We start from the raw sequence: 24,575 nt of genomic DNA, 5'->3' as shown, positions 1-24,575 counted from the left end.
TTTAATCCCAAAGTTGGTATCTCCCATTCTCCCTATTTTGATATCTTTTATATAATTAAAATTTTATTTTTTATTTTCTTTTATTCTAAAATAAATTAACCATGTGTAAACTGTTGAATTAATAGAGTATTTCGGCCATACCTTTTGGGTATTTTCAATCGACAATTTTAAACAGAGAAGTATCTAACATAGTGTTTCGAGTTGAGTTTTCCGATTGCCAATAGGAGTGATCACTGAAGCTTTTACCGGTCGAAAGTTTCAGATCTCAAAAGATTAATTAAAGTATATGTAACTGATTTTAACACTCTGAAATTAAAAAAAAAAAAAAAAAAGGAGGGCTCATCTATAGCCCGGGGATACTATCTATTCCCTATATATTAGTAATTATTTATATATTTTAATTTTAATTAATCAGCAAATATTGTAAGTCAAATTTGTGTAACGTGCACAAAAACATTTATCATAAATACAAGTCAAATTTGTAATTAAACTAAAATTGAAGCATATAAATAAAAAATAAAAAATAAAAATACAAGAAACGAGTTTTATTTTCTTCGAGTAACACAGTTGTGTGTGATCGAAAGAAAGAACGATGGACGATGAATTGCTGGAACTGCAGAGACAATTCGAGTCTGCTCAACAAGCAAAATCCAGCATCCGATTATCGGAGAGAAACGTCGTCGAATTAGTTCAAAAGCTTCACGAGCTTCACATCATCGATTTCGACCTTCTCCACACCGTCTCTGGAAAAGAATACATAACTCCTGTAAACATCTCTATCTCGGTTTTATCTCTGTTTGTTTCTCGATAACAGTATATATTTACTTAACTGAAGCCGAATTGCTGACATTGACCGGATTTAGTTTAGAATAGGCTATTATTCATGATATGTCCAAATTATTAGCGGTTTTTGGTGAAATGTTAACTTTGAATCTGGTACATAAGTATGCATGTGACTGTTGTTGAAGTTTAATTTGGTTTTGATGATATAATACAAAGACTTGTTTTTGTAATCAAGACAAATCAAAATGATTTCATTATTTATCGTCAAATGTTTACTTTATATTTGATAAAATGCAAGCAGAAATGCTTATAGATGGTAGATAATTGCAGGGTAATGCATGTGTAGATATTCTTATAATTTGTAAATGATATTATATCCAAATATGTTGTGATCAAACAGATTATTCGGGATTGAGAATGTTAAATATTTACTTTTGGTACATTGGTTTCTGTGGAGTACAAGGATCAATTTTATCCTATATAATTTGTTGCTTGGAATACTTTGATTGTGATGATTATATGTGGCATTATAGGAACAATTGAGGAATGAAATTGTGACAGAGGTCAAGAAATTAGGGCGTGTTTCTTTGATTGATCTTGCGGACACTACCAGTGTTGATTTATACCATGTTGAGAAGCAAGCAGAACAAGTTGTTTCTGGTGATCCGGAGCTCATGTTAATTCAAGGGGAAATAATATCTCAATCATATTGGGACATTGTAGCTGAAGAAATCAATGAGAGGCTTCAAGAGTGTAGTCAACTTGCTTTGGCAGAACTGGCTGCGCAGTTACAAGTCGGCTCTGAGTTGGTGGCATCAATGTTGGAGCCTCGTCTTGGGTCACTGGTAGCTTATTTTATAAATTACATGCAACTTTAGGGTAGCAAATGCAAATTTATATGGTGATTTATTTTGACTTTTAGGTGAAAGGTAGGCTTGAAGGTGGACAGTTGTATACTCCAGCCTATGTTGCACGTGTTCGTGCCATGGTTCGTGGTGCTGCAAGGGGAATCACAGTTCCAACAAATTTGTCAGCATTGTGGAGCACCTTACAGAAGCTTTTGCAAGAAATGGATGGATCTACTGGTGTGGCTGTTGAAGGTTCATTTTTTCAGTCTCTGTTTAATGGGGTGGTCAAGGAAGGCGAGGTCCTTGGATCACTTCGTGCAGGAGCTCATTGGACTCCAAGTGTAGGTGACATAATTTCTAAATCAATATTGTGGATGTGTTAGATTATGTCCTATGGGGGGGTGGAGGGGGTGTTATGGTTTCAGGTTCTTTTGAAGCCCATTCCAGTTATAGCTATGATTAGTTGTTGTTGTTAACATTGGAGGCAATTTTTGCAACAGGTCTTTGCTATTGCTCAAAAGGAATGAGTAGATTCTTTCTTTTCACAGGTTCGGAGCTAAATATCTCTTAAATCTTCTGATGTTCAGATGCCTATGTTTCAAATTTAATATTGTTTTGTAAATGTTTCGATTTTCTAAATTTGTTGAGTGCATATGATGCATTTCTTACTTTTCATTTATGATTCGCAGATTTCTTCTTCTTTTCATAATGTTTTATGTTATGGGTGTCTGAGAAAATTAATTCCTTAAAATAGTGGTATATCCTATTTTCTTGGTGTTTCTTTTATTTTCTACAGAATTCTTTTATCAGCTACGAAGCTCTGAACAAACTTGGAATTTCCCAGCCTGTTCAGTTCTTGCAGGTATTTTATTGCATTGCTGGGTTTTGGAGTGAATTTCTAATGTCATAAAATTTCTTTGGAGGATCTTCTCTGGTTTTTATCTAACTGAAATTGTTGCTGTGTCACTCCAATTTAGTCCAGGTATCCTGAAGGTACACCTTTAGTTACAGTATTTGTTCACCCATCAATGATTGAGATGTTGGATTCTACTACAGAGGATGCTGTTGAGCGGGGTAGCTGGTAAGCACTAAAAGCAAGAGTTACATTTCTTTTCTTTCTCTTTCTCTTGTTCCTTTTTCAAGCCTATGGTAATTTTATCTTAGCATTGTGATCATATTTTTTGCCCAGTAGTTACAGCTTATATATTAGCTAGAAAAGCTTTCCATTCCTTTTTGTTGTTTAATTGCAACTTATGAAGATCTAATGGGTGATTAAAAAAGTTGTTTTATGTTTACTGGAAGAAGCTTAAAATTTGGGCTTTTTCAATAAGTTTTTTTTTTAGCCCTTTTAAACTTTGAAATGTCAAAGGTATCCTCATCTCGTTCAGAAATTCTACTTTATCTATTCTTTATTATAAAACCAGTTTTGGTAGTATATTACTAGAAAAATAATTTACATTTACACAATCAAACAACCAAAATGTTTTGATAAAAGTTCTATTTTTATATGCGCTACATAAAGAAGCTGTATCTAATGAACTTTTCGTATAAACTTATATGTTTTGATTTGTTGATGATCAAGATCTCATGTAAGTTCTTATACAATTTTCTTCATTTTGATTATGCTATGACATTTAACTTATTTTTCAATTACTTCTACTCCTCTCCCTCATTTGTGCTTTTCTAAGTTAGAATTTCATCACCTTTGGTAATAGTGGCCACTGTATTTTCTTCATAGTTATTTTCTTGGTAATGGCTAAGGGAAAAATATTGGGCTCATAGTTTTTGTCCGTTTCTATCTAGTGGAATTCATATGCACTAAATTGCATGTCTTGTACAGTAACAGAGATAGATATGGAAGGAAACTTATGGAAAGGTTCTTGGATGTAATTCATTTTGTTTCTTTCTTTTCTAATATAATTGGATGGATTAATGCAGGATTGATTCTCTTTCTGTATTACCCCCATCCTTTGGACTGCAAGATGCATCTAAGATTTTGTCTCTTTGTCCATCTGTTCAATCAGCCCTCAAGGTATAATAAGTTACTGTGTTGCAATTTTTTCATGCATTTAATACATTGATTTATTATGCACTGATTCTGTGTCATTTAGCAGGCTAATAAAGTGCTCATCCTGGGTGAAGTCTATGTATTTAGCAATACTTTTGTCAAGGTATAGATATTTGAAGAAGCTCATTTGAGTTCAGCTAGTGATAGTTATTTTCTTTTACTCTTTTGCTGTTTTACATATCACAGCTGAGGTTTCTGCATGAAAGGTTTTACTTCGTTTTGACAAACTGCCCTATTCTAATGGCACCCTTTAGTTTGAACTACACAATTTTGTGGAAAGCAATATAACTTTTATTTACTTGTTTTTCTTCAAGTAAACATTAAAAAAAAGTTGGAATTTTCTGGTCTTGCTATGGTCGGGTTGCTGTTGTTTAAGCTTTTGAGACCCCATCTTTTCTTTATCTATTATTTCCCTAGTTCTGGATAGGTTGCTTTTCTTAACTGTACCTGGAAGCCCAAGAACTTAAAAAGCACCTGTCTCACTATCTCTTAGCATTTCTGCTGGTTTGTGTATGTGTATGTCATTAAATTCTGCTGGCTTCATCTTCATGCCACTTCAATGTTAGGACGTCTATGATCGCTTGGAAAAAGAGATGGAAGCTTTCAGTTTTTTAGGGTCTTCTGGTATCATGCCGAGTGATGATTCAAGCAAATCTACTGAGTCAAATGAAACTAGTGGTGAGAGTGGTCACAAAAATGCAGTGAAGAAAGGATCAAAGAAGAAAAAGGGAAAATCTTCTGGCAATGCAAAATCAGCTGCAGCTGAAAGTGGTAAAGATGACCAGGATTACATCCCTACAAAATCTAAGAAAAACCAGAGGAGAGGCAAGGATACATCTTCATTACAAGTGTCAGATACTAAATCAGGAGCTAAGAAAGACTTAGTGAAAGTGCAAGAGAGCAATCTTAATGTTCCTTCAGAAGAGTGGGTAATGCAAAAGATTATGATGCTGAATCCTGATTTTGAAGAACAAGGTCTGCTGATCTTTTATTTTATCTGTTTGGCAACTGGTATTTAATTTATATCCAATTTGAGTGATGCAATTTTCTGATTTGGCAGGAATAGATGATCCCCAGACAATTCTTCAGCCTTTAGCAAACCATATGAGACCTATGCTAATCAGTCGTTTGAAGGAAAGAAGAAAGGCATTGTTTACTGAAAATGCAGAGAGAATCAAGCGCCTGCATGATAATTTGCAAAAGAGACTTGATGAGGTTAGCTGTCAGAAATATTGTTTGCATTCAGCATTTTAACTCTTATCTGATTTTTCGTACTGGGCAATACTTTCTGTGTTTTTCTGTTGGCAGTCTTTCTTAAACATGCAGCTGTATGAAAAGGCATTAGATTTGTTTGAAGATGACCAATCGACTTCAGTAAGTTCTTCCTATACTTGATTGATATATTAAGTTGTTATTATGTTGATGAAATGGTTAAAACAAGACTCTGTGGTTACAGGTTATATTGCATCGGCACTTGTTGAGAACAACTGCTGCTGCTATTGTGGATACCCTATTTCTTAACTTGGTAGTACTTATGCTTTGGTTTCATTCAGTTGAGATATATTATGATTTGAAATAGGGCCTAACAATAATAGGAACACATTCATTGTAGGACATGCACAATAAATTGAAGAATGGTATTGAAGTTGAGGAGTCCCAACATTCAGAATCTGTTTCACTAAGTTCAGGAGAAAGAGCTGCTCTTGTATGAAATAGTTTACTTCCTGTTCTATCCTTGTTATTTATGAAAATGATGATACTTTCAAAAGTGGTGGTGGTGATCAAATATTTTTCTGCCCCCACTCCCATTTGTTTGTGCAGGCCAAGAGTTTTCCAGGATCACTTTCAAAGAAGGCTCTTGATGTCCTTGAATCTTTGGAAGGGAAGGTCAGTGTTCTTTTTTGGTCAGAAACATGGTGTCTTGATTGGTTGGAGTTATGTCAATAGAAAAAATTCTTACAGTTTTACTGCTTTATATTTTGTGGAAAAGTACAATTTTATCTTTGGCTTTTCTTTTTATGTATTATCTCTTCGATTAACTAAATATTGGATGCCAACACTTTAATTAAAGTTTAAAAGTATTGGTAGCACAAAAAGTTTTAATTGAGTGCCAAAACCGCTGGAGAAGTTGTGCACAACCCTGTGTATACTAGGAATGCAAAATAGTCATGAAATTCTTGGAAAGATCATATCAGATTTTTTTTATGCTAGTGATTGTGGAGGTTTTATATTGATTTTATTTTATTTTTTCTCTCGTTACTTTTTTTATGGGAAAGGATAGCTTATTGGGATACTTGGTAGACAGTGGGGAAGAGGAAGTATGATGTAGGATCTGGACAATGGTCAACAATATCAGACCGGATGTCTCATGACATAGGCTTTTCACTTTTGGAAGGAATTACATGGGAATTTAGGATGATTTTTCCTAATTTCTTTTCTTCAAAAATTGGTGATGGATGAGGTGTAAAGATCTATCGTAATACTTCATATGGAGAGATGTTGCTGACGATTATGCTTCTTTCCTTTCCATTTTGTGTTTAAATATTACTGGCAATCAGAACTTTGGTAACTGACTATGCGGATTTATCTGTTGAGAACTTCAGCAGAATCCAAATTTTCCTATTAACATCACATGAAAGGGAATTGGAACTGGTTGGGGTTTGTTTTTTCAGTTACATTTAGTAAAGTAGTCAGCGACAATGTGCTTAATTTGGAATCTGAAGTTTTACGTTAGTTTTTTCTATTTGAGTGCTCCTAAGAATAGAGATGTCTCTTGAAAAGAGGTCTGTGGTGTGCTGCTAATCATTAAAAATTATCTACTTAGAGGAAAATTTTGTTTTAGCTTGCAATAATTTAACTGTAGAGTTTGTTTCTATTTTTATTATTATGTTGCGTATGCAGCGATAACTTTTAACTTTGAATCTCTATATGACAGCAAGTGGAAACATTTACAAGTGCATTTAGAGAGATCGCAGAGGAGAGGTAATAATCTGCTGTTTTAATGAGCATGTTTATGGCTTCTGTGTTACTTTTTTTCTTCGTCAAAATGGTACTCAGGTTTTAATTGTGGTTCTATCTTTCAGTGGGTTACCCTTGAAAAAGCTTGACAAGAAATTGGAGAGAACTCTGTTGCATTCATATCGAAAGGTGGGTCTTCCTTTGTCCAAGTAAACATAAAATTATTTATGAAACAAATTAGTTTGATTTGTAATTTACACAGCATACTTATCTCCTTAAGTTTTTATCTACTGATGAACTTGGTTATGAGATTACATGTTCTAAGTTGGTACATGATAAAACTTGAAAATACAGATGAGAACTTAGTGCTGTACATTATACTTATTTCTGCATTAGCCCATTCTGTACAAGGCTCTGATTCTATTTGTTATTTTTGGAAATATTTTCATAAGGCTTTGGACTGGATTGAGAAGATAGAAAAGTGTATTCCCTGTGTTTGGCTTAAGAAAAATTGATAGATGATTAGGGATGTTGAAGTCACTTACAACCTGTAAAAATTTTGACATGCATTACCTCTCTTATCATTTTATTGCCAGGATTTGACATGTCAAGTTTCTACTGAGAGTGACCCGATTTCACTTCTGCCAAAAGTTGTATCACTGCTTTATATACAGGTATGTTAATGTAGATTTTCAATATTTGAATGATACAGAAAAACACAATTTTTTTTTTTTTTTTTGCAATTTGGGACCTGAATTTCTTGTTTATAGGTTTACAATAAAGCTCTTCAAGCCCCTGGAAGGGCCATTTCTGTTGCTGTTTCTCGATTGAAGGTATGCCGTGTACTTTATTGTTATTTCAAGTAGGATAAATTTCTTCACTGTTCTTTGTGAGGTAGTAAGAAGTAGAGCATGCTCTCTCCCCATGTGTATGAGGGCTGGGACACTTTATTGGTATTTCATTTGGTTGCATGAAGCCAGCTTCCTTTTCACTTCTGGAAGCCACTTTCTGGAACTTAGGATTATTAACCAGTATCATTTATCCTATGTAATGCAAATGCTTATGCATTTATGTAGCATACCCTGATAGCTATCGTGTAACTTCATGCCCTTGTCCAGCAGCTGGAGCAGATTCTTGATCTCTTTGTCAGTGGAATAGAAAGGAATAAAAATACAATTGGTTGTCAACTTAACATTGTCTAAATTGAAAAAAAAAAAAAAAAAAATGGGTTAGTTTGCTTGGATATGTGTAAGATAAATAACAAGAGCTATTAGAAGCTGGTGCAAGTTGAATATGTCAAGAGGGGACTGAAATACTTTAGTCTAAAGTCTAAACATATGACAGAATATTGTGTTATTAAAAAATAAAAAAATAAAAAAAAATTCAGCTTGTGTTTTCTCAGATAAGTTCATATCAGGTGTCATGGAGCCCTATCTAGCTAGTGTAGAGGGTACATCCTATGCATTGATGGCAAATTCTAACAAAAGTACCAATAAAATGATTTTACTTAAAGCAGTTAGTCTGTTATTGGACTTGATATTCGTACAACTTCTTCCCTTAGCATACTCTTAAGTAATTTGCACTATCTGTTTCTCTTTATACGCTGTCTTTCATTTCTTATTCTGAACCAACTTTTCCATCAATTATTCAGGACAAACTAGATGATTCAGCATATAGGATATTGACGGATTACCAATCTGCAACAGTAACCCTTTTGGCACTTATGTCAGCAGCAAGTGGTGATGTGAGTAAATTTTGTGTTTCACTATGTTCTCGTCTGTAATTGTTAAAATTGATCCTTGTTTTTCTGGCTCTGAGTAGATTTTATCAAGCTCTAGTGTGTATGTGTGTGTGTGTGTGTGTATATATATATATATATATTGGTAATTGGTGAATAGAAACTGGAAAGAAAAATGTGGTATTATACATAGTAGTCTATGTATAACATTTTGAGATTAGCTTAAATTGATATTGCATTGTTTCATTGTGCTATTCTGTTTCTGTAATGCTCAGGAGCAAGATTGTTCATCTGATAGAATTTTGAGTAAAAGAGAGCTTCTGGAAAATCTAATGCCAGAACTGAAAGGCGTGGTTTTGGGCACCTCGCAATCTTCAGCCGGCATGGAAATAAAATCAGAAAATTTTCCATAGAGGAGGCTGGCCATATTATACTTTCCTCCTTGTTGCAAATACAAGCAATGTGTCCGGATGTTTAGGCTGTAACAGTAACTCATCTAACTAATGTTTCTTTAATAAGACAAGCAAATATTAGATTGTCTTTGAAGCTAGAGAAGCATAAATGCTTATCCCAAATGGAGTGTTCGTTTTTGTTTCAGCTTTATTATTTTATAACAATGGAATATAAAATCAAAGTAATCATTAGTGCACATAAGATTTACGCCATACATGAGAATGGTCGGCGTGAGAGTTTTCTTAAATATAAATTTTTGACCTCTCTCTTGTGGAAACCTTTTAGCTGCTAGAGTTAGTTATACCCAGGAGGTCTTGAGTCACAAAAGAGGTATTTATCACATTTGTATAATTATCTTGGTCTAGTAGATTTGTAAGGGTCTGTTTGTTTTAATATTTTTGAAAAATTAAGAGTTGGGCGGAAATAACGAGGTAGGATTTGAAAATTAACAAAAACACTCTCTTTAAGTTTATTCATTTACTAAATACTCTTATAATAAAAACATTAAAAATTATAAAAACACCTCCACCTACTCATTAAATATCGACAGTCGGCTATCACCGTTGGAGGGTGGTTAGAGTTGTCGTATCGGCGCACGATCGATTGGATCTGATCAATCGTGCGTCGAGATGACCTTATCTAGTCATGTTTGATCGTTAACGATGGTCAAAGATATGGCTGTCGTTGACGACCAGTTACAGCCAGATCTTTTGCCGTACATCTGGCCTTTTTTGACCAGATCCACTACGGATCTGGTCGAAAAATAATAGATTGGTGCACTAATGGTCAGATCCAGTCGATAATGCGCCATTATACCAGATTCCGACCACCTTCTGGCGATGGTATCCGGAATTTGGAAAATGTGGGTGAGTGAGGGTGTTTTTGTCAATTTCTAATTTTTATTTTTATTTTTATTTTTTTTTGTTTAGTTAAATTAACAAACTTAGGAGATTTAAAATAATTGAATAAACTAAAATAGGATTTTCAAAATAGGGAAACAAATGTGTATTTTAGGTAGGATAGTGCAAAAATAATTAAACAAACGGACCCTTAAGATGTTTCATGCCCTCGAGGATTAGATAGGTTTTAATGCAGGCATAGATGCTTTAATTTCCTAAAAACTTGATGAATATTTTGCTAAGAATGATCTGCCATCACTTGAGATTATATACATGGATTTAATTGTATGAAATATTTGAAGTTCAATATTTCGACATAGATTGATTGACGAGGCAGGGTCAACCGACAGAGTTCTTACATGTTTGTAATCAAATGTAATATGTCTTCGATCAGGACGATAAGGAACGGACAATAAGCACTTACTATATAGTTGGAATGTCTGCTCTCTAAATTTATGTTTCATGACACATAGTTCATAAGAAATCTTGCAGAAGACCAATCTCTCTCCGGAAATGGAGGTCCGTAAATTGTTTTATTTTTATCAGCAATTCTCTTCCTACAACCAACGCAATGTAAGAATTTTTCTCTTTTGGGTAATTGATATCTACGTCCCTTAGGGCTTAGGGGTCAAATGTGAGTTGATTATTTTGTTTATATTAAATCCCGCATAATTAGTAATTAAAGTTGATTAGTTTATATTTGAAAGACAATTACATGAAATTTAAAAGTAAATCTATTACTTTATTTAAAAACACTCCAAATATTTACATTTTATTAGAAGAGAAATTAGTTCAGTTTATTGTAATCTGGAGAGGTTTGTTAATGTTCTATTTTCACATTCTTCTGCTTACATTAACCAAAAAGTGAAATAGAACATACAAGTTTCTGACTCCATTTAGCTGTTGGTCACAGCATTCAGCTAAAGCTGGTTCGTTGTTGTTGATGCGTGATTTTGACACCCGTGTGAAATGCTGAGCTGGCCCAGAAGACACGTGAATGAGAGAAATAGGTAAAAACAATAGAGAACAGCGTTTAAAGTGGTTCGGATGCTAAGGAAGCAAATCCTACGTCCACTGATTTTGTATTAATGACGGCGCGAACTGACTTATAAATGATTATATAAGAGAGAGGATGCTATTTTTTTTTTAGAAAGATTAGCTAATCCCTTAAATGAGACAGTAGCTCTCAATTTATAGTAGGATGGATTAAGGTTATCATTACTAAATCTGTGAGTTGGTGAGATTATCCGTGCAAATCCTTCTTTATGTCCCATTGCCCACCGTCTAGAGTAATTTAGGCCATTTGGTGTAGGGATTTGACACGTGGAATCGCTATAGCTCCTGGCTGGTCTGACGCGCACCCACTGCCTTGACACGAGCATGCCACCCCTGTCATTGTATGACATGGCTGCCTCTAACTGGCTGTGGGCCTACCTAAACTTTGACTTTTTATGCTGATTGAGTCTTGCATCAGCCATACATTTCCAGGCATAACAGTTGTTGACTGTGGATCTTCAAATGAAACATCAATCGGGCGGCATTGATGTGTGGCGTACTGATTCAGAATTCATAGAGAAGAGATAAAATATCATCCTCACTCCCAACCAAAATTTCAGTATCATGAATACCCTACGGTATTTCCCTAATGACCACAAAATCTGCTACAAATTGTCATTAGTTCCCCTTACTAAGTTTCTATGTCGAGCTGGGTTCTTTTATGGCAACTATGATGGGCTGTCAAGGCCACCAAGTTTCAATTTGGAGATAGATGGTAATTTATGGGCAACAGTAACTTCTCTGAGCCAAGAAGAACCATGAATTGCTTTATAGGACAAAAGAAAAACATACAATTGTTTCCGTGTGTTTAGTGCGAACTAACGATGATGATGTTCCTTTTATTTCTTCGCTTGAAGCAACAATTCTGTTCAATCGCACATACAGGTTGATGGAGAATCAAACAGCTTCACATCTCCAGAGCAGGATCGACTATGGTGGAAATGAAAGCTTTACCGTTGATAGGTAAGTATATTTGTCATCTAAATGAGGGTTTCTGCTAAGCTTCTCGCCAGCACTGTTTATAATTTTACTACATTTGCTCGCCATTCTCCTTTCGTATTAATTTTCCAATAAAATTTAATCGGATTATACTCATACTATAGTCCATCAGTATTGGAAAAGTCTAAATCATGAGGGTGTGTTTGATGTGTTGTACTTTATAAGAACAACATATTGCCAAATTAGGTAATTTGTTGACGAGTTTTTAATAAATGATTTAAACTTTACGTTAAGTTAAAATTATGTTTTTAAATGAGTTATTAAATTTAAATAAATGCTTGTTTAAAAATTTAATTAAAAAATAAAATATAATGTGATGCTCAAAACATTATGTCATGTTCTATATAGCATTATATAGTATTATTTAGTGCAATTCACAATATTATACGATATAATAAATACTACCCTATAGAGTCTGACGCACCAAACATGGCCCGAGTCTTAATTATTTCTAAATGTTACATTTGTCTTTCTTTATTTTTATTTCAAAATAATTTTTTTATGTGTGGTGACGTGGCTCCTGATTTGCCACGGTGGAAGTCAGCATAACTGTCCAAGTCAAACTTCCATTATGCGACGTCGTTTTGGCCAACCTAAAAGACTTATCTAATTAGGTCTTCTCATTATCGAGCAACCCTCATTTCTCTCTCATTTCTGTTTGGCTCAACAGCCTGTTTGGCATGACAGCTGCTCACCTTGAAGAAACTTCTAGAATCGATCCAGCAAGCTTTCAGTTATGGAGAATCAAGGACAGATGGCTGATGATCCAGGAGAAAAGCCTGCGTATTTAAAACATGCTTTTCCAGAGAGAAAGATCAGAGTTTTGGGCAAAGCTATTTAGGGTTTTCTCTAATCGGTGTGTTCTTTCCTTGTTAATGGTTTACCTTATGTTCTGATGAAAGCTTTATCACTGTAGATTCTTGATTGATAATAAAATCCCTAGTGTGAGCCTTGGAGAGTGGATGTAGGCTGTAAAGCCGAACCACTATAATCTTGCTGTGTCTTGTTCTCTACTTGTCTCTATTTTATCTGTCATGAGTTTAATTGTTGATCTGTCACCAAGTTTTCATCATTGAATCAGTTATTCAATAACCCTAGAATCTTAACATTATGAATTCATTTATTTTTCACTACAAGAAATGTAAAAAAGGGTGATGAAACTTTTCGTCAAAGAAAGTGAAAAATTCGTCCTAAAAAGTAATAGGGGAACTTTTTAGAACTACAAACCAAATCTTCCCTAATACCAAAGGGTAATGCCCACGAAAAAACAAATAATCCCCAAAGCCAATATTAACGATTATTTATTTTGTGACGAAATTTTTTGTTCACTAAAGAATAACTATTTGTCCCAAATAATTTTGTTTTGTTCAAAAAAAAATTGCCTCGGATTGGGTCGATAATTGGGGACAAATGTTTTCATCATTGTCTGTACAGTGAATTGGGGACGAAAATTTTCATCCTTGATTGTGTCAAGATTTGCGGATAAAATATTTCATCTTTTCTTTTACGATGAATTATGATGAGAATTTGTTCCTGATTAAAAATTAACATATGTATTGATTCTCGTCAAAAAAATCATATGAAACATCTTTTTAACTAAGTAAAAAATATTAATCAATGTCAAATTGATACTACTACAAATCAACAAATAACCAAGTAATAACAAAATCTTATTTATCCATACATGTATCATAAACACATCCAATTGTAACTAACATATAAACAAAAAGTATAAAATGCATCAGTCATTAGTGTAAAATAACTACACTTTCTTTGTTAGTTGGATGTTAAAATATATACTATTTTCTTCACTACTTGGATGTCAAAAAAGGTACTACTCCTATAGTAGTTGCATGTCAAAAGAAGCAAAAAAGCGAATTGTTAAAGCTGTAGGACGTCTTTGTATAACCATGTCAGACAAGTCTACAACAATCATTATTAACAATTACTCAACTATATATTTGTCTAAAGTTAACTTTCTCTTGATATTTGAGATTTCTCTCATCTGATTCTCTAAATCTATCTTCGGATTCTTTAAGAGCATCAACAAGTTTCTTAATTTGAAGACCACTTGAGAAGAAATCCAGTCGGATAAAGGAAGCTTAACGTTCGCATGAATCAGAGAAGGTCTTGGGTGATGATGGCTGACTGTTAGAGAAGGAAAATAGTCACCGAAGGTGGAAGTTGGATAGTTGTCGGAAAATGGATGAAGATGGGTGGACGTTTTTGGCTTTGCACAATCTTTCATCTTCCATTTATACAATTTATATAAAAAATTAGCTTGGTCCCTGCATGAATGAAAAGTGACAAATTAATCCCCAAATAATACAATTGGACCCCTGAACAATAAAAATGAGACAAAATCAACCCCATTTCATGTTGGCTGGAATAATATTTTCTTTCCCGATAAATAATTGGATTTATGGTAACATTTTTAAAATGTTATTGTATTTTGATTATATGGTAACATTATTAAAAAAAAAACTACTATATATATTATTAGGTTTATTGAAACACTTTAAAAATGCTACTGTAGATATATATTAATAACATTTTCAAAAAAAAAGAGTTACCATGTGTTATAAAAAGTTAAGGAAAATTGTTATCATAACATTTTAACATCAAGTGTTACCATATATAGTCTACGATAACACTTTAAGGAAAACTGCTACCATCCAGAGTTATTATAGGCAATTTTTGTTGTAGTGATGTCGGGATCCTTAAAGGTACATGTCATGCCTTCTTGCCATTTTCAGTCGATCCTCATTCACCACCTATGCTTAATTTTCAATTTTTTATCTTAAGTCTCAATCAATTTCAAAGCAAAAGATCGAGATTCACCAGCAAGCAAGTCTGGGTTTTGTTTCAAATAAAATAGAAAATGAATCGGGTGCTTTCACATTTACCTAGAACTAACAATATTTCCTCCCTAATTAGTTTTCAAAATTTCGTCCCTAAAAGTGTATTTTTCACAATCGAAAACAAAATCATATTTTGTCCCTACTAAGTTTTCCAAATTTTGTCCCAAAAAAAAAGTTTTTAGCTACAAATTTTTTTGTCCAAAAATAGTAAATTTCATCCTAGAATTATTTCTCTCCATATTATTTTATCCTTCCCTCCATATGGCCGGCAAAATCAATTGTTGACGCGGGTTGGAAATTGAGTGCCAAGCATTTTTTTTTTTTTTTTGGTGAAATTACAATTTCATTCCCTAAAAAGACCATTCTAGGACAAAATTGAATTTGTCCTTAAATTAAAAATTTGTTATAGTGTTTTCTATCGAGGCTTATTGCCTTTATCTTTAATAAGATTACTTAATATAAAACACATCTATTGTTATTAAATTTGAGTCATCAAAAATCTTCTTAAAAAAAAATCAAAAACCTTATTTAAAAGTATCCGAAACATCATTTTTCAATAATAGTATAGGAATTTGTCTTATACAGTCTCAAGGGATTAAACAATATGCATCCCTTTTTTTTTTTTCTTTTATCTTGTCTTTCAATTTGTAATAATTTAGTAAAAATGAAAAAGCATTATATAAGTTTTTTCCTGCCTCCACTTTGTCATATCAATAACAAAAGACAAATAAGTAAATCTTAACCGAAAAAAAAAAAGGGCAAAACTAAGGCTGTGGTACTCCTATGAATATCCCAAATCTGTCCTCAAATAAATAACCAATACTTATAATATACCTTGAAACTGGAATGATAATTAAATGGCTACAAAAGATATTATATTTTTCTCTTTGATTGCAAATACTGTTGAAGATGATGATATCTTGCTGGAAATGATGAAGTCAACACACGGTGGGAGTTGCAAGTTTTTAGCGCCACGGTTTGAAATGGTGTTGTGCCTGAAGTTGCAATTTTTTTGTCACTGTTTTAGAAAATATTTCAGTAATGTGTTTAGGTGAATTAGGTTGATAAAATGATGTATTATGATATGTTTGTACGTGCATTAGTTGGGGTGTTTGGTTTAAATTTTAAATTTGTAACACTAGGTGGAACAGTAGCAAGTTCTTTTATAAAAACTACCCCTGTTTTTTGAATGAAAAACAGAGCAAAATTTCAGTTCAGATTTTCTCTCTTTACAGCTCTCTCTCACGTCCGTTTTTGGTCCTCTTTCCTTAGTATTCTCCAGCTCTAAAAACCAACAATTGGTATTAGAGCTTTTGTGATCTTTCAAGACCCGGAAAAACAAAAACCTCTTAACAAAACTCAACACCATATGTAATCTGCTTCATGGCTTCAGCTCCAGCTTCACTTTCTCTACCCATCTTCAATGGAGATCAGTTCCATGTATGGGCTGTCAAGATGAAGACTTATCTAAGAGGCCATGGGTTGTGGCAATACGTGGAGGAGGAGAAGCAAGTTCCTCAGTTGGGAGCAAACCCCACACTGAACCAAATCAGGATTCATGAAGAGGAGATGTCTAAAGCACCAGGGCCCTATCTTACATACACTCGGCAGTGACAGACCAAGTCTTCACTAGGATTATGGCATGTGAAACTCCTAAAGAGGCTTGGGATAAGCTTAAGGGGGAGTTTGGGGGCAGCAATACAAACGTAGCATGCAAATTCTAAACTTGAGAAGAGAATTTGAGATGCTTAAAATGCAAGAGGCTAAGTCTGCCAAGGAGTATGTGAATATGCTGATGAATGTGGTGAACAAGATTAAGCTACTTGGTGAAGAGTTGACTGACAAGAGGATAGTAGAGAAGGTTTTGGTCAGTTTACCTGAGAGGTTTGAGGCAAAAATCTCTTCACTTGAAAACTCCAAAGACCATTCCCAGATTAGCTTAGCAGAACTTGTGCATTCTCTTCAAGCACAAAAGCAGAGGAGGTTGCTGAGGCAAGAAGACTCAAGTGAAGGAGCCATGATAGCAAGCCAAAACAGGAGGTATGCTAGAGAGAAGAAGGGAAAGGAGGAAGTTAACAACGAAGGAGGAAAAAATGCGGGAATGAGAACCTTTCCTCCTTGTCCTCACTACAAAAAAAAGAACCACTCTGAAAACAGATCTTGGTTCCGGCCTGACATATAATGCAGGTCTTATAAGCAGTTTGGACATGTAGAAAAGGTGTGCAAGAATAAAGGAGGGCAAGAGGAGCATCAATCCCAGGTAGTGGAGAATCAACAGCAGACTCAGGAACCTGAGCAGCTGTTTATAGCTTCAGGATGTGTAGCTAATTGTGATCAAGAGGTGTGGTTAATTGACAGTTGTTGCACCAACCATATGACTCCAAACCTTAGTCATTTTGTGAACTTGGATCAGAGTTATCGATCCAAAGTGAAGATAGGAAATGGAGAGCCGCTGGAGGTCATAGGCAAGGGAAATGTTTATGTCCAAACTAAGTCAGGTACAAACTTCATATCTGATGTTTTATTTGTTCCCAAAATTAGTCAAAGCTTGCTAAGTGTAGGACAAATGCTTGAGAGGAATTACTCTCTGCATTTTAAAAACTCAGCATGTGTCATCATAGAATGTGATGGGAATGAGTTAATGAGAGTTAGAATGCAAGAAAAAACTTCCCGGTAGAGTGGGGAAAGGCTGTTTTTCAAAACCATTTAGCTAACATAGTCAATAGAGATGTCAAGGTGGATGAGTGTGTTGTTTGGAATTGGGAAAAAAGTCAGGTTAAAATCAAGCCAAGCTTCCAGCAAGATAGAATGCCCAAAAGTCAGATTGAAGAAGTGAATTCAGATGAAGTTGATGAAGTTCCAGTCAGAGGTACAAAGCCAATATCTGAAATTTATAAGAGGTGCAATGTGGCTGAGTCAGAACCAACAAGCTACAATGAGGCAGTCAAATCTGATGCTTGGAGAAGCTGCAATGGCAGAGGAGTTCTCTTTAATAGTGAAGAATAAGTTGCAGATATAATGACCAAAGCTTTGTCCAAAGCCAAGTTTGAAGAATGAAGCTCAAACTTGGTGTTTCCAGCAAAGATATCAAGGAGGGGTGTTGAATCTGATGATATCTTGCTGGAAATGATGAAGTAAACACACGGTGGGAGTTGCAAGTTTTTGGCGCCACGGTTTGAAATGGTGTTATGCGTGAAGTTGCAGTTTTTTTGTCACTGTTTTAGAAAATATTTCAGTGATGTGTTTAGGTGAATTAGGTTGATAAAATGATGTATTATGATATGTTTGTACGTGCATTAGATGGAGTGATTGGTTTAAATTTTAAATTTGTAACATTAGGTGGAACGGCAGCAAGTTCTTGTATAAAAACTACCCCTGTTTTTTTAATTAAAAACAGAGCAAAATTTCAGTTCAGATTTTCTCTCTTTACAGCTCTCTCTCACGTCCGATTTTGGTCCTCTTTCCTTAGTATTTTTCTCTTTGATTGCAAATACAAGCAATGTGTCTGGATGTTGGCATAAACTGGAATGTTTTACAAGATTGATGAATAGTCTGCTTGAATCATCCGCTATCACTTGAACTTATATGCTGGATTTTGAATATTTTAAGTTGACAAAGCCGTTACCTCCAAGTTAAATTTTTAAACCTATATTTACGCGAGGCGGGTCAACCAACAAAGTTTGTATTTGTTTGTACTTGAATATCATCGATGATCAGGACGATCATTAACGGACAGTTAGTATATATAGTTGGAAGCTCTGCTCTAAAAATTTATGTTTTATAACACATTACATTCATTTGTAGAAGTCGATTTTCTCTCTGGAAATGGATCTCCGAAAATTGTTGCAAGGGCTTTTACTTTTATCAGCAATTCTCTTCTTAAAACCAAAACAATGTAAGAATTTTTCTTTCCCCTTTGGTGGTTTAAACAAGTACTGGAATTCTTGTGTCGAGGTCAAAGGTGTTGATTCTGATGTTAATCTTCAGTACCTCATAATTAGCAAATAAATGTCTGGATTAGTTTACATCCGAGTTGCTTTAAACCTTTAACTAAATGGATGCATTTGAATGAAGTACGATTGCATGAAACTTAGAAAAAAATCAACCTGATATTCATATTTGAATATTATTATAAGGGTAACTAGTTTAGTGTAATTAAGAGAGTTTCGTTATTTTCGTAAAACCTGAGGGAGGTATATATATCTCAATTGTCATTCTTTCTTTCATGAAATTATGGTGCTTACACTAACCAAATAGTGAAACAGAACATGCAAGTTTCTAACGCCATTTAGCTTTTGGTCACAGCATTGGGCTACAGCTGGTTGCTTAATGACTGTAGATCATCAAATGAAATATCAACGGACGATCTTCATGAGTGGTATACTGAATCAGCATTCATAAAAAAGGGACAAAATAGTCTACTCAGTACTCCAAACCAAAATGTCAGTATCATGAATACGAATACCCTACGATACTTCCCCCGTGACCAGAAAAACTGGGACGAATTGCCATTAGTTCCTGATAATATGTTTCTAATTGGAGCCGGCTTCTTTTATATATGGTAACTATGATAGGCTATCTAGGCCACCAAGCTTCAATTTGGAGATAGATGATAATTTATGGGCAGCAGTGACAACTTCTCTGAGCCAGGAAGAACCATTGTATCATGAATTTCTTTATAAGACAAAGGAAAAACAAAATGGAAATGCCGACCAAAAAAAAAATTGGCCTCCATTTTATGTATTGGCTACTGCAAAACAAAAAATGTCTCAAATTCCATATATTTATCGGCCGCTTTCTCCCCTCAAAAGGAAGTAGTAGCCTACTTTGTGCTCTACTTTATGGACCCAATTCTTCGGCCTTATCAAAATGAAACAAAAGTTGAAATTTACACTTTTCAGGATGTCACTTATTCGGACTCGTTTCAGGATAGTATAACTGTGGTGTCATTGTATCCTGTTCAGCCAATATAACAATTTCTCCGGCAAATGGATCCTGTTTCAGGTTCTTTATATAATTATCAGAAGGGACTCATTTCTTTTCATCTAGTTGGTTTGTTGTGAATAAGAAATGCCAAAAAAAATTCTGCATGTGTAAGCTAGTATGTTCTGCCAAACCCACATAAACAAATATTGCATTTAATAATTATTAGCCCGAATAAAGATATAAAAAACTAAATAACAAATTTGATAATTATATAAATAACATAAAGATCCAATTTACCATTTTTGTCTCTCTAAAGCTGGAATTGCAAACAACCCTTTAACTTCAACATTCCAAGTTACGTACGTCCAGTCAAGAAGATACCATAGTGGTCAAAGTTGATAAACAGCTGTCTTCTTCTGATCTTAAGTTTATATCCAGGGCGCCAAGTTTCAATTTGGAGAAAAATGGCAATATAAGGGCAGTTGTAACTTCTATGAACCAAGAAGAAAAAATCTACTGTGAATTATGAATTGTTTGACGAAGAGCAACAGCCTGCTTAGTGCGAATGGGCGAGGTTGAGGTTCACTTTTATTTCTTTGTCAGAAGAAACACTATCTTCGATGAAATGTACAAATTGGTAGAGGAAGAAAGTACTTTGTACCTCCACGACAGAATCAACTTTGGTGGAAACAAAAGTGTTGAAGAGTACTAAGAGCTAGTTTGGGATTGCCGTAGCCTTAAACAGAATCAGCTTTCACTCAACTTTAAAAATAATCAGCTTTAAAAATAACTCTCTTCCACGATAATGAATGATTTTAAACCCATGTTTTATGGTATATGCTTATGTACATGAATGTTATTAGACGCTATTATGAAGAGAGTTGTAAACGCATTTGGAAATCCAAAGAAATGACATATTATTTCAACATTACATCCCTTACTGGTCAGTCCTAATACAGAATAACCCTCCATGGCATGCATGGATGTAATGGCAACTGCAACCCAAGCAAAATGTCTCAGATTCCATATATTTGTCTTTTGGCTTCTCTCCCTTAACGGCACTAGTAGCCTGCTTTGTGCTTTACCTTATGGACACAACGTAGGAGCCATATCCTTCAAATGAAACCAGCAAGGGTGGACTTTATATATCAAACAGCAAAAATTTGAATGCCGAACACTCTCTTTCTTTAAATGAGAGTTTGACTTGCATCATATAGTAAGTAGTAAAGAAACCGGCAAGATATACTCTTTCATCAATAATTAAGATTATTGACGCTTGATTTTGGACGCCAACGACTCACACGTGGGAAACGCTGAGCTGACTCAGGAGACACACGTGATGGATCCATGAGATTTGAATATGGAGCTGAGATTATATATTTTGCAGAAAAATAAATAAAAGATTGGCAAGAGGGGTTTTTATAGTGGTTCGAATGCAACAAGCAACTTCTACATCCACTGTTATTTTATTGATCTCTGACTATTTCTATGATTTTGCCCAGAAGGCATACAAAGATGAAGAAATATAGTGTTTACAAAGAGAAAATGAAAATGAACCTCCAATCTCAGCCCAGCCTCCAGCCTCCCTTCTTCGTGAAGAGAAATGCCCATTTATTCACCCAAACACTCAATGTAATGAGTGTTTCAAGTTGTCTTGACACATGGAAGACTCTCGTCCATTTATCTCTTGAAAGGAGATATAGTTGGTAAGAATATCTTTGGAGATATGATTTGGTAGCTGGTACAAGAAGACATTAAATGAGCTGATACAGACGTGATTTTTTAGGCATAACGAAGATAATAACCTACCCATGTCTGAAATATTTATACCACGTCGTTAAATCCAAGTTAAATCTTTCAACCTGACGACTCACGAGGGTATCCTACCCGAGGGAGAACATTTTTTACTCATCTTTCTAAATGACCACTAACCCCAGCCAGCGATATAAATGCCTCCCTCAGGCATTGTATTATTTATTCATTTCATAATTAAGAAAATTTGACACAAGTTAATTACTTTTATCTTTAGAAATGGAGCACCAGGTTTGTTGCAAGTGCTGATATTTCTGTCCGCATTACTCTTCATAAGATCCTCAATTTTTAATGGCGGTAAGACATTTTTTTTTTTTACTTCAAATTTTGGTTCACTTACACTGAAATAGAACATTTCAAAGTTAATATAATTAGAACATCTCTAATTCTGCCAAGCTTTGTGTAACAGCCCAGGGGAGTACATTGCGGTGTCCATTGATTGTGGATCATCAGATGAAACGAAAACATATAGTGATGGTGTACCTGAAATATGGTCACTGATAAGGAGTTCATAAAAACCCGGAAAATTTTCTCCAAGTCCAAGCAAAATCACCGGTATTATAATGTGTTAAAAATAGGAATATGCTATGGTATCATGTTAAAAATTTGAATATGCTCTAATACTGTGTTAAAAATCGGAGGAATAAAAAATAAAATAAAGAATAGCACAATATGCAAAGAATATCAATCACACAGATACAATATTTTATGTGGTATGGTATAACTCGCCTGCATCCACATACGAGAGAGATCTACTATAATTCTATGAGTACCATACAAGTATTTATCGCATCATTAACCTAGTACCTTTACATAGGCAGATATCCTGTTCATATGGTGTTTAATACCCTATGGTATTTTCCCAATACCTGATACCCATGGTACCCTTACATTAAAACCTCTTGTATCTTCACATTCTCTCTTTCTTTACTTGCATCTTTTATAAACTTGAATTGATTCTCTTATAACCTTGAATTGGTTCTAACTCCTCTATTTATAGGTAAAATAGGACATTTTTTTCCTATTAAGATCCATATTTCAAATCCTAATAAGATTCCTCTAATTTGATTCATTCTCCTATTTTAACTCTAAATAAAATCCTAAATCAATTCTACTTTCCTAATACAATTCAAAGTAAAGGAAAACAAATATTCTCAATTACAAATTCCTAAAATAGAAATTTATCTAAAACTTAAATTCTTTTCTCTTCGTACTTGTCTTTTTCCATCAATTACCAAAAGGTGTTCACATTCTAACAACATCCTAGAGATTTTCCTCCCAAAGGATACAAAAACTGCTACAAGTTGCCACTAAGAACTAATAATAGTTATGAGTAATGCTACAGCCACCGACGGTAGTACACCGAATTTGTGCACTGAATGACATGGTAAAATCTTGACCGTTGATTAATATTAAGTTAAAATTAATTAACTGTCAGGATTTTGTCACGTCATTCGGTACACAAATTCAGTGCATTACCGCCGGTGGCTGTGTTATTTTCTAATAGTTATTAGTATTTGTTTAAAGCCGGGTTCTTTGTAGAAATCTGCACAGTTTATTAATTTAGTAGATATAGTAATTTAGTACAGTTTATTGGTTACAAATAATCTTGACATCAAATCTTGCTCTTATGTCAGTTTTATCTATAGTAATTTGAAATTGGAATGATATAATTAGTAGTTAGTACTACTATAATCAATTGGTTATAAAATATGTTGGGATTAAATCTGAGCTCATATCAAGATTCAAGATTGGGGACAGTTTTTAAATGCTGAAAATGAAAAATATATATATATATACATAAAAAAAAAAAAAAAAAAAAAAGGGGGCTCATTCTCAGTATTACTGCCAGTTATATATATTAGATTACTACAATGGGATTTCTCTCTGAAGAGGAAAACAATAGCTACAGAGGCCGGCAAGAATCCATCCGTCGTCTCCGAAGACTGATTTTCCCTGTCTGAAATATTTTATTTGGTCAACTTCTTTACGTACAAAGTAAAATTCTTTCAACAAGACGACATAGGTGAGGCGTGAAGGTCAACCTGCTCAGTTGTATGTATTTGGACATATTGTTATGGACAATAAGCTCTTCCATCAGCATTATTAAGGATTGAAAACTCTGCTTTAATTTCATAAAGAATCTTACAGAAGTTTCATTATTCGGAAATGGAGCACCGGGGTTGGTTACAAGTGCTGTTATTTCTCTCTGCAGTGCTCTTGGTGAGATCTTCAAATTACCGCTGTAAGACTTTAATTTCTTTCTTTTCTCGAATTCAAGTTCTTGTACTTACAGAACAGTTTATAAAAATGATGAATTCTCTAATCATATTAAGCTTTTTTGTTTCAGCATCAGGCTACAATAAGTTGTTTATTGACTGCAGATCATCAAATGATTCATCAACAGCCGATGATGGCTTCACTTTATGGCACACTGATAAAGAGTTCATAGAAACCGGAAAAAATATTATGCTCACTCCCAACAAATAATAAGATGAATACCCTTCCATTCTTCCCTGAGGGCCGCAGAAACTGCTACAAGTTGCCATTAGTTTCCCATACTAAGTTTCTATTTCGGGCTGTTTTCTTTTATGGTGACTATGATGGCCTATCTAGGCCTCCAAGTTTCAGTTTGGAGATAGATGGCAATTTATGGGCAACAGTGAACTTCTATGAACCAAGATCAGCCTGTTTACCACGAACTCATTTATAGGCCAAAAGAAGAAGAGCCAACCGTCATCGTGTCTGTTTGCTTAGTGCGTACGAGAGAAGATGCGATTCCTTTTATTTCTTCTCTTGAAGTAAATCATTTGTACACAGATATGTACAAGTTAATGGAGAATAAAACTGCTCTGTACCTCCACAGCAGGATTAACTATGGCGCAAACAAAGTGTTGAGTAAGCGAAATTTTTGTGTGTCCATTTAATCTAGCTAACGTATATCTGGGGACTAAGTGTTAGATTAGATGAAGACGGACACGAAATAGTGAATGGAAACAAGAGCAGAAATAATAATATTTGTTAACGAGGAGTTGAACTGCAGAATCAATACAAAGATAAATGAGAAAAGACATTGCCTTTTATAGGCTTACAGGCTACACACGTAGCCATGATTCTATGACTCCTAATTTTACTAAAGCACTACATAAAAAATTACTTGCACCTTACTTCTTT

At 34.4% G+C, this 24,575-nt stretch overlaps 1 protein-coding gene across 1 annotated transcript; it reads left to right on the top strand.

Moving 5' to 3' along the window:
* The first annotated feature begins 520 nt into the window (after window positions 1-520).
* On the top strand, window positions 521-9,033 carry LOC116105241 (E3 UFM1-protein ligase 1 homolog). Its single transcript, XM_031391674.1, is given in 20 exon segments — window positions 521-766; window positions 1,317-1,628; window positions 1,706-1,972; window positions 2,132-2,179; window positions 2,428-2,493; window positions 2,609-2,712; window positions 3,570-3,663; window positions 3,746-3,802; window positions 4,266-4,674; window positions 4,760-4,914; window positions 5,008-5,073; window positions 5,156-5,224; window positions 5,312-5,404; window positions 5,521-5,586; window positions 6,635-6,681; window positions 6,783-6,846; window positions 7,254-7,331; window positions 7,428-7,490; window positions 8,309-8,401; window positions 8,671-9,033. Coding segments are annotated over 20 exon segments (2,463 nt in total). The 5' UTR covers window positions 521-592; the 3' UTR covers window positions 8,809-9,033.
* Window positions 9,034-24,575: the final 15,542 nt, after the last annotated feature.

The sequence above is a fragment of the Pistacia vera genome, unplaced genomic scaffold (genome assembly GCF_008641045.1).
Source record: "Pistacia vera cultivar Batoury unplaced genomic scaffold, PisVer_v2 Contig496, whole genome shotgun sequence".
In the NCBI taxonomy this organism is placed as follows: domain Eukaryota; kingdom Viridiplantae; phylum Streptophyta; class Magnoliopsida; order Sapindales; family Anacardiaceae; genus Pistacia; species Pistacia vera.
The sequence above is the reverse complement of the archived record's forward strand: the minus strand, read 5'-3'. Positions and strand labels throughout refer to the sequence as shown.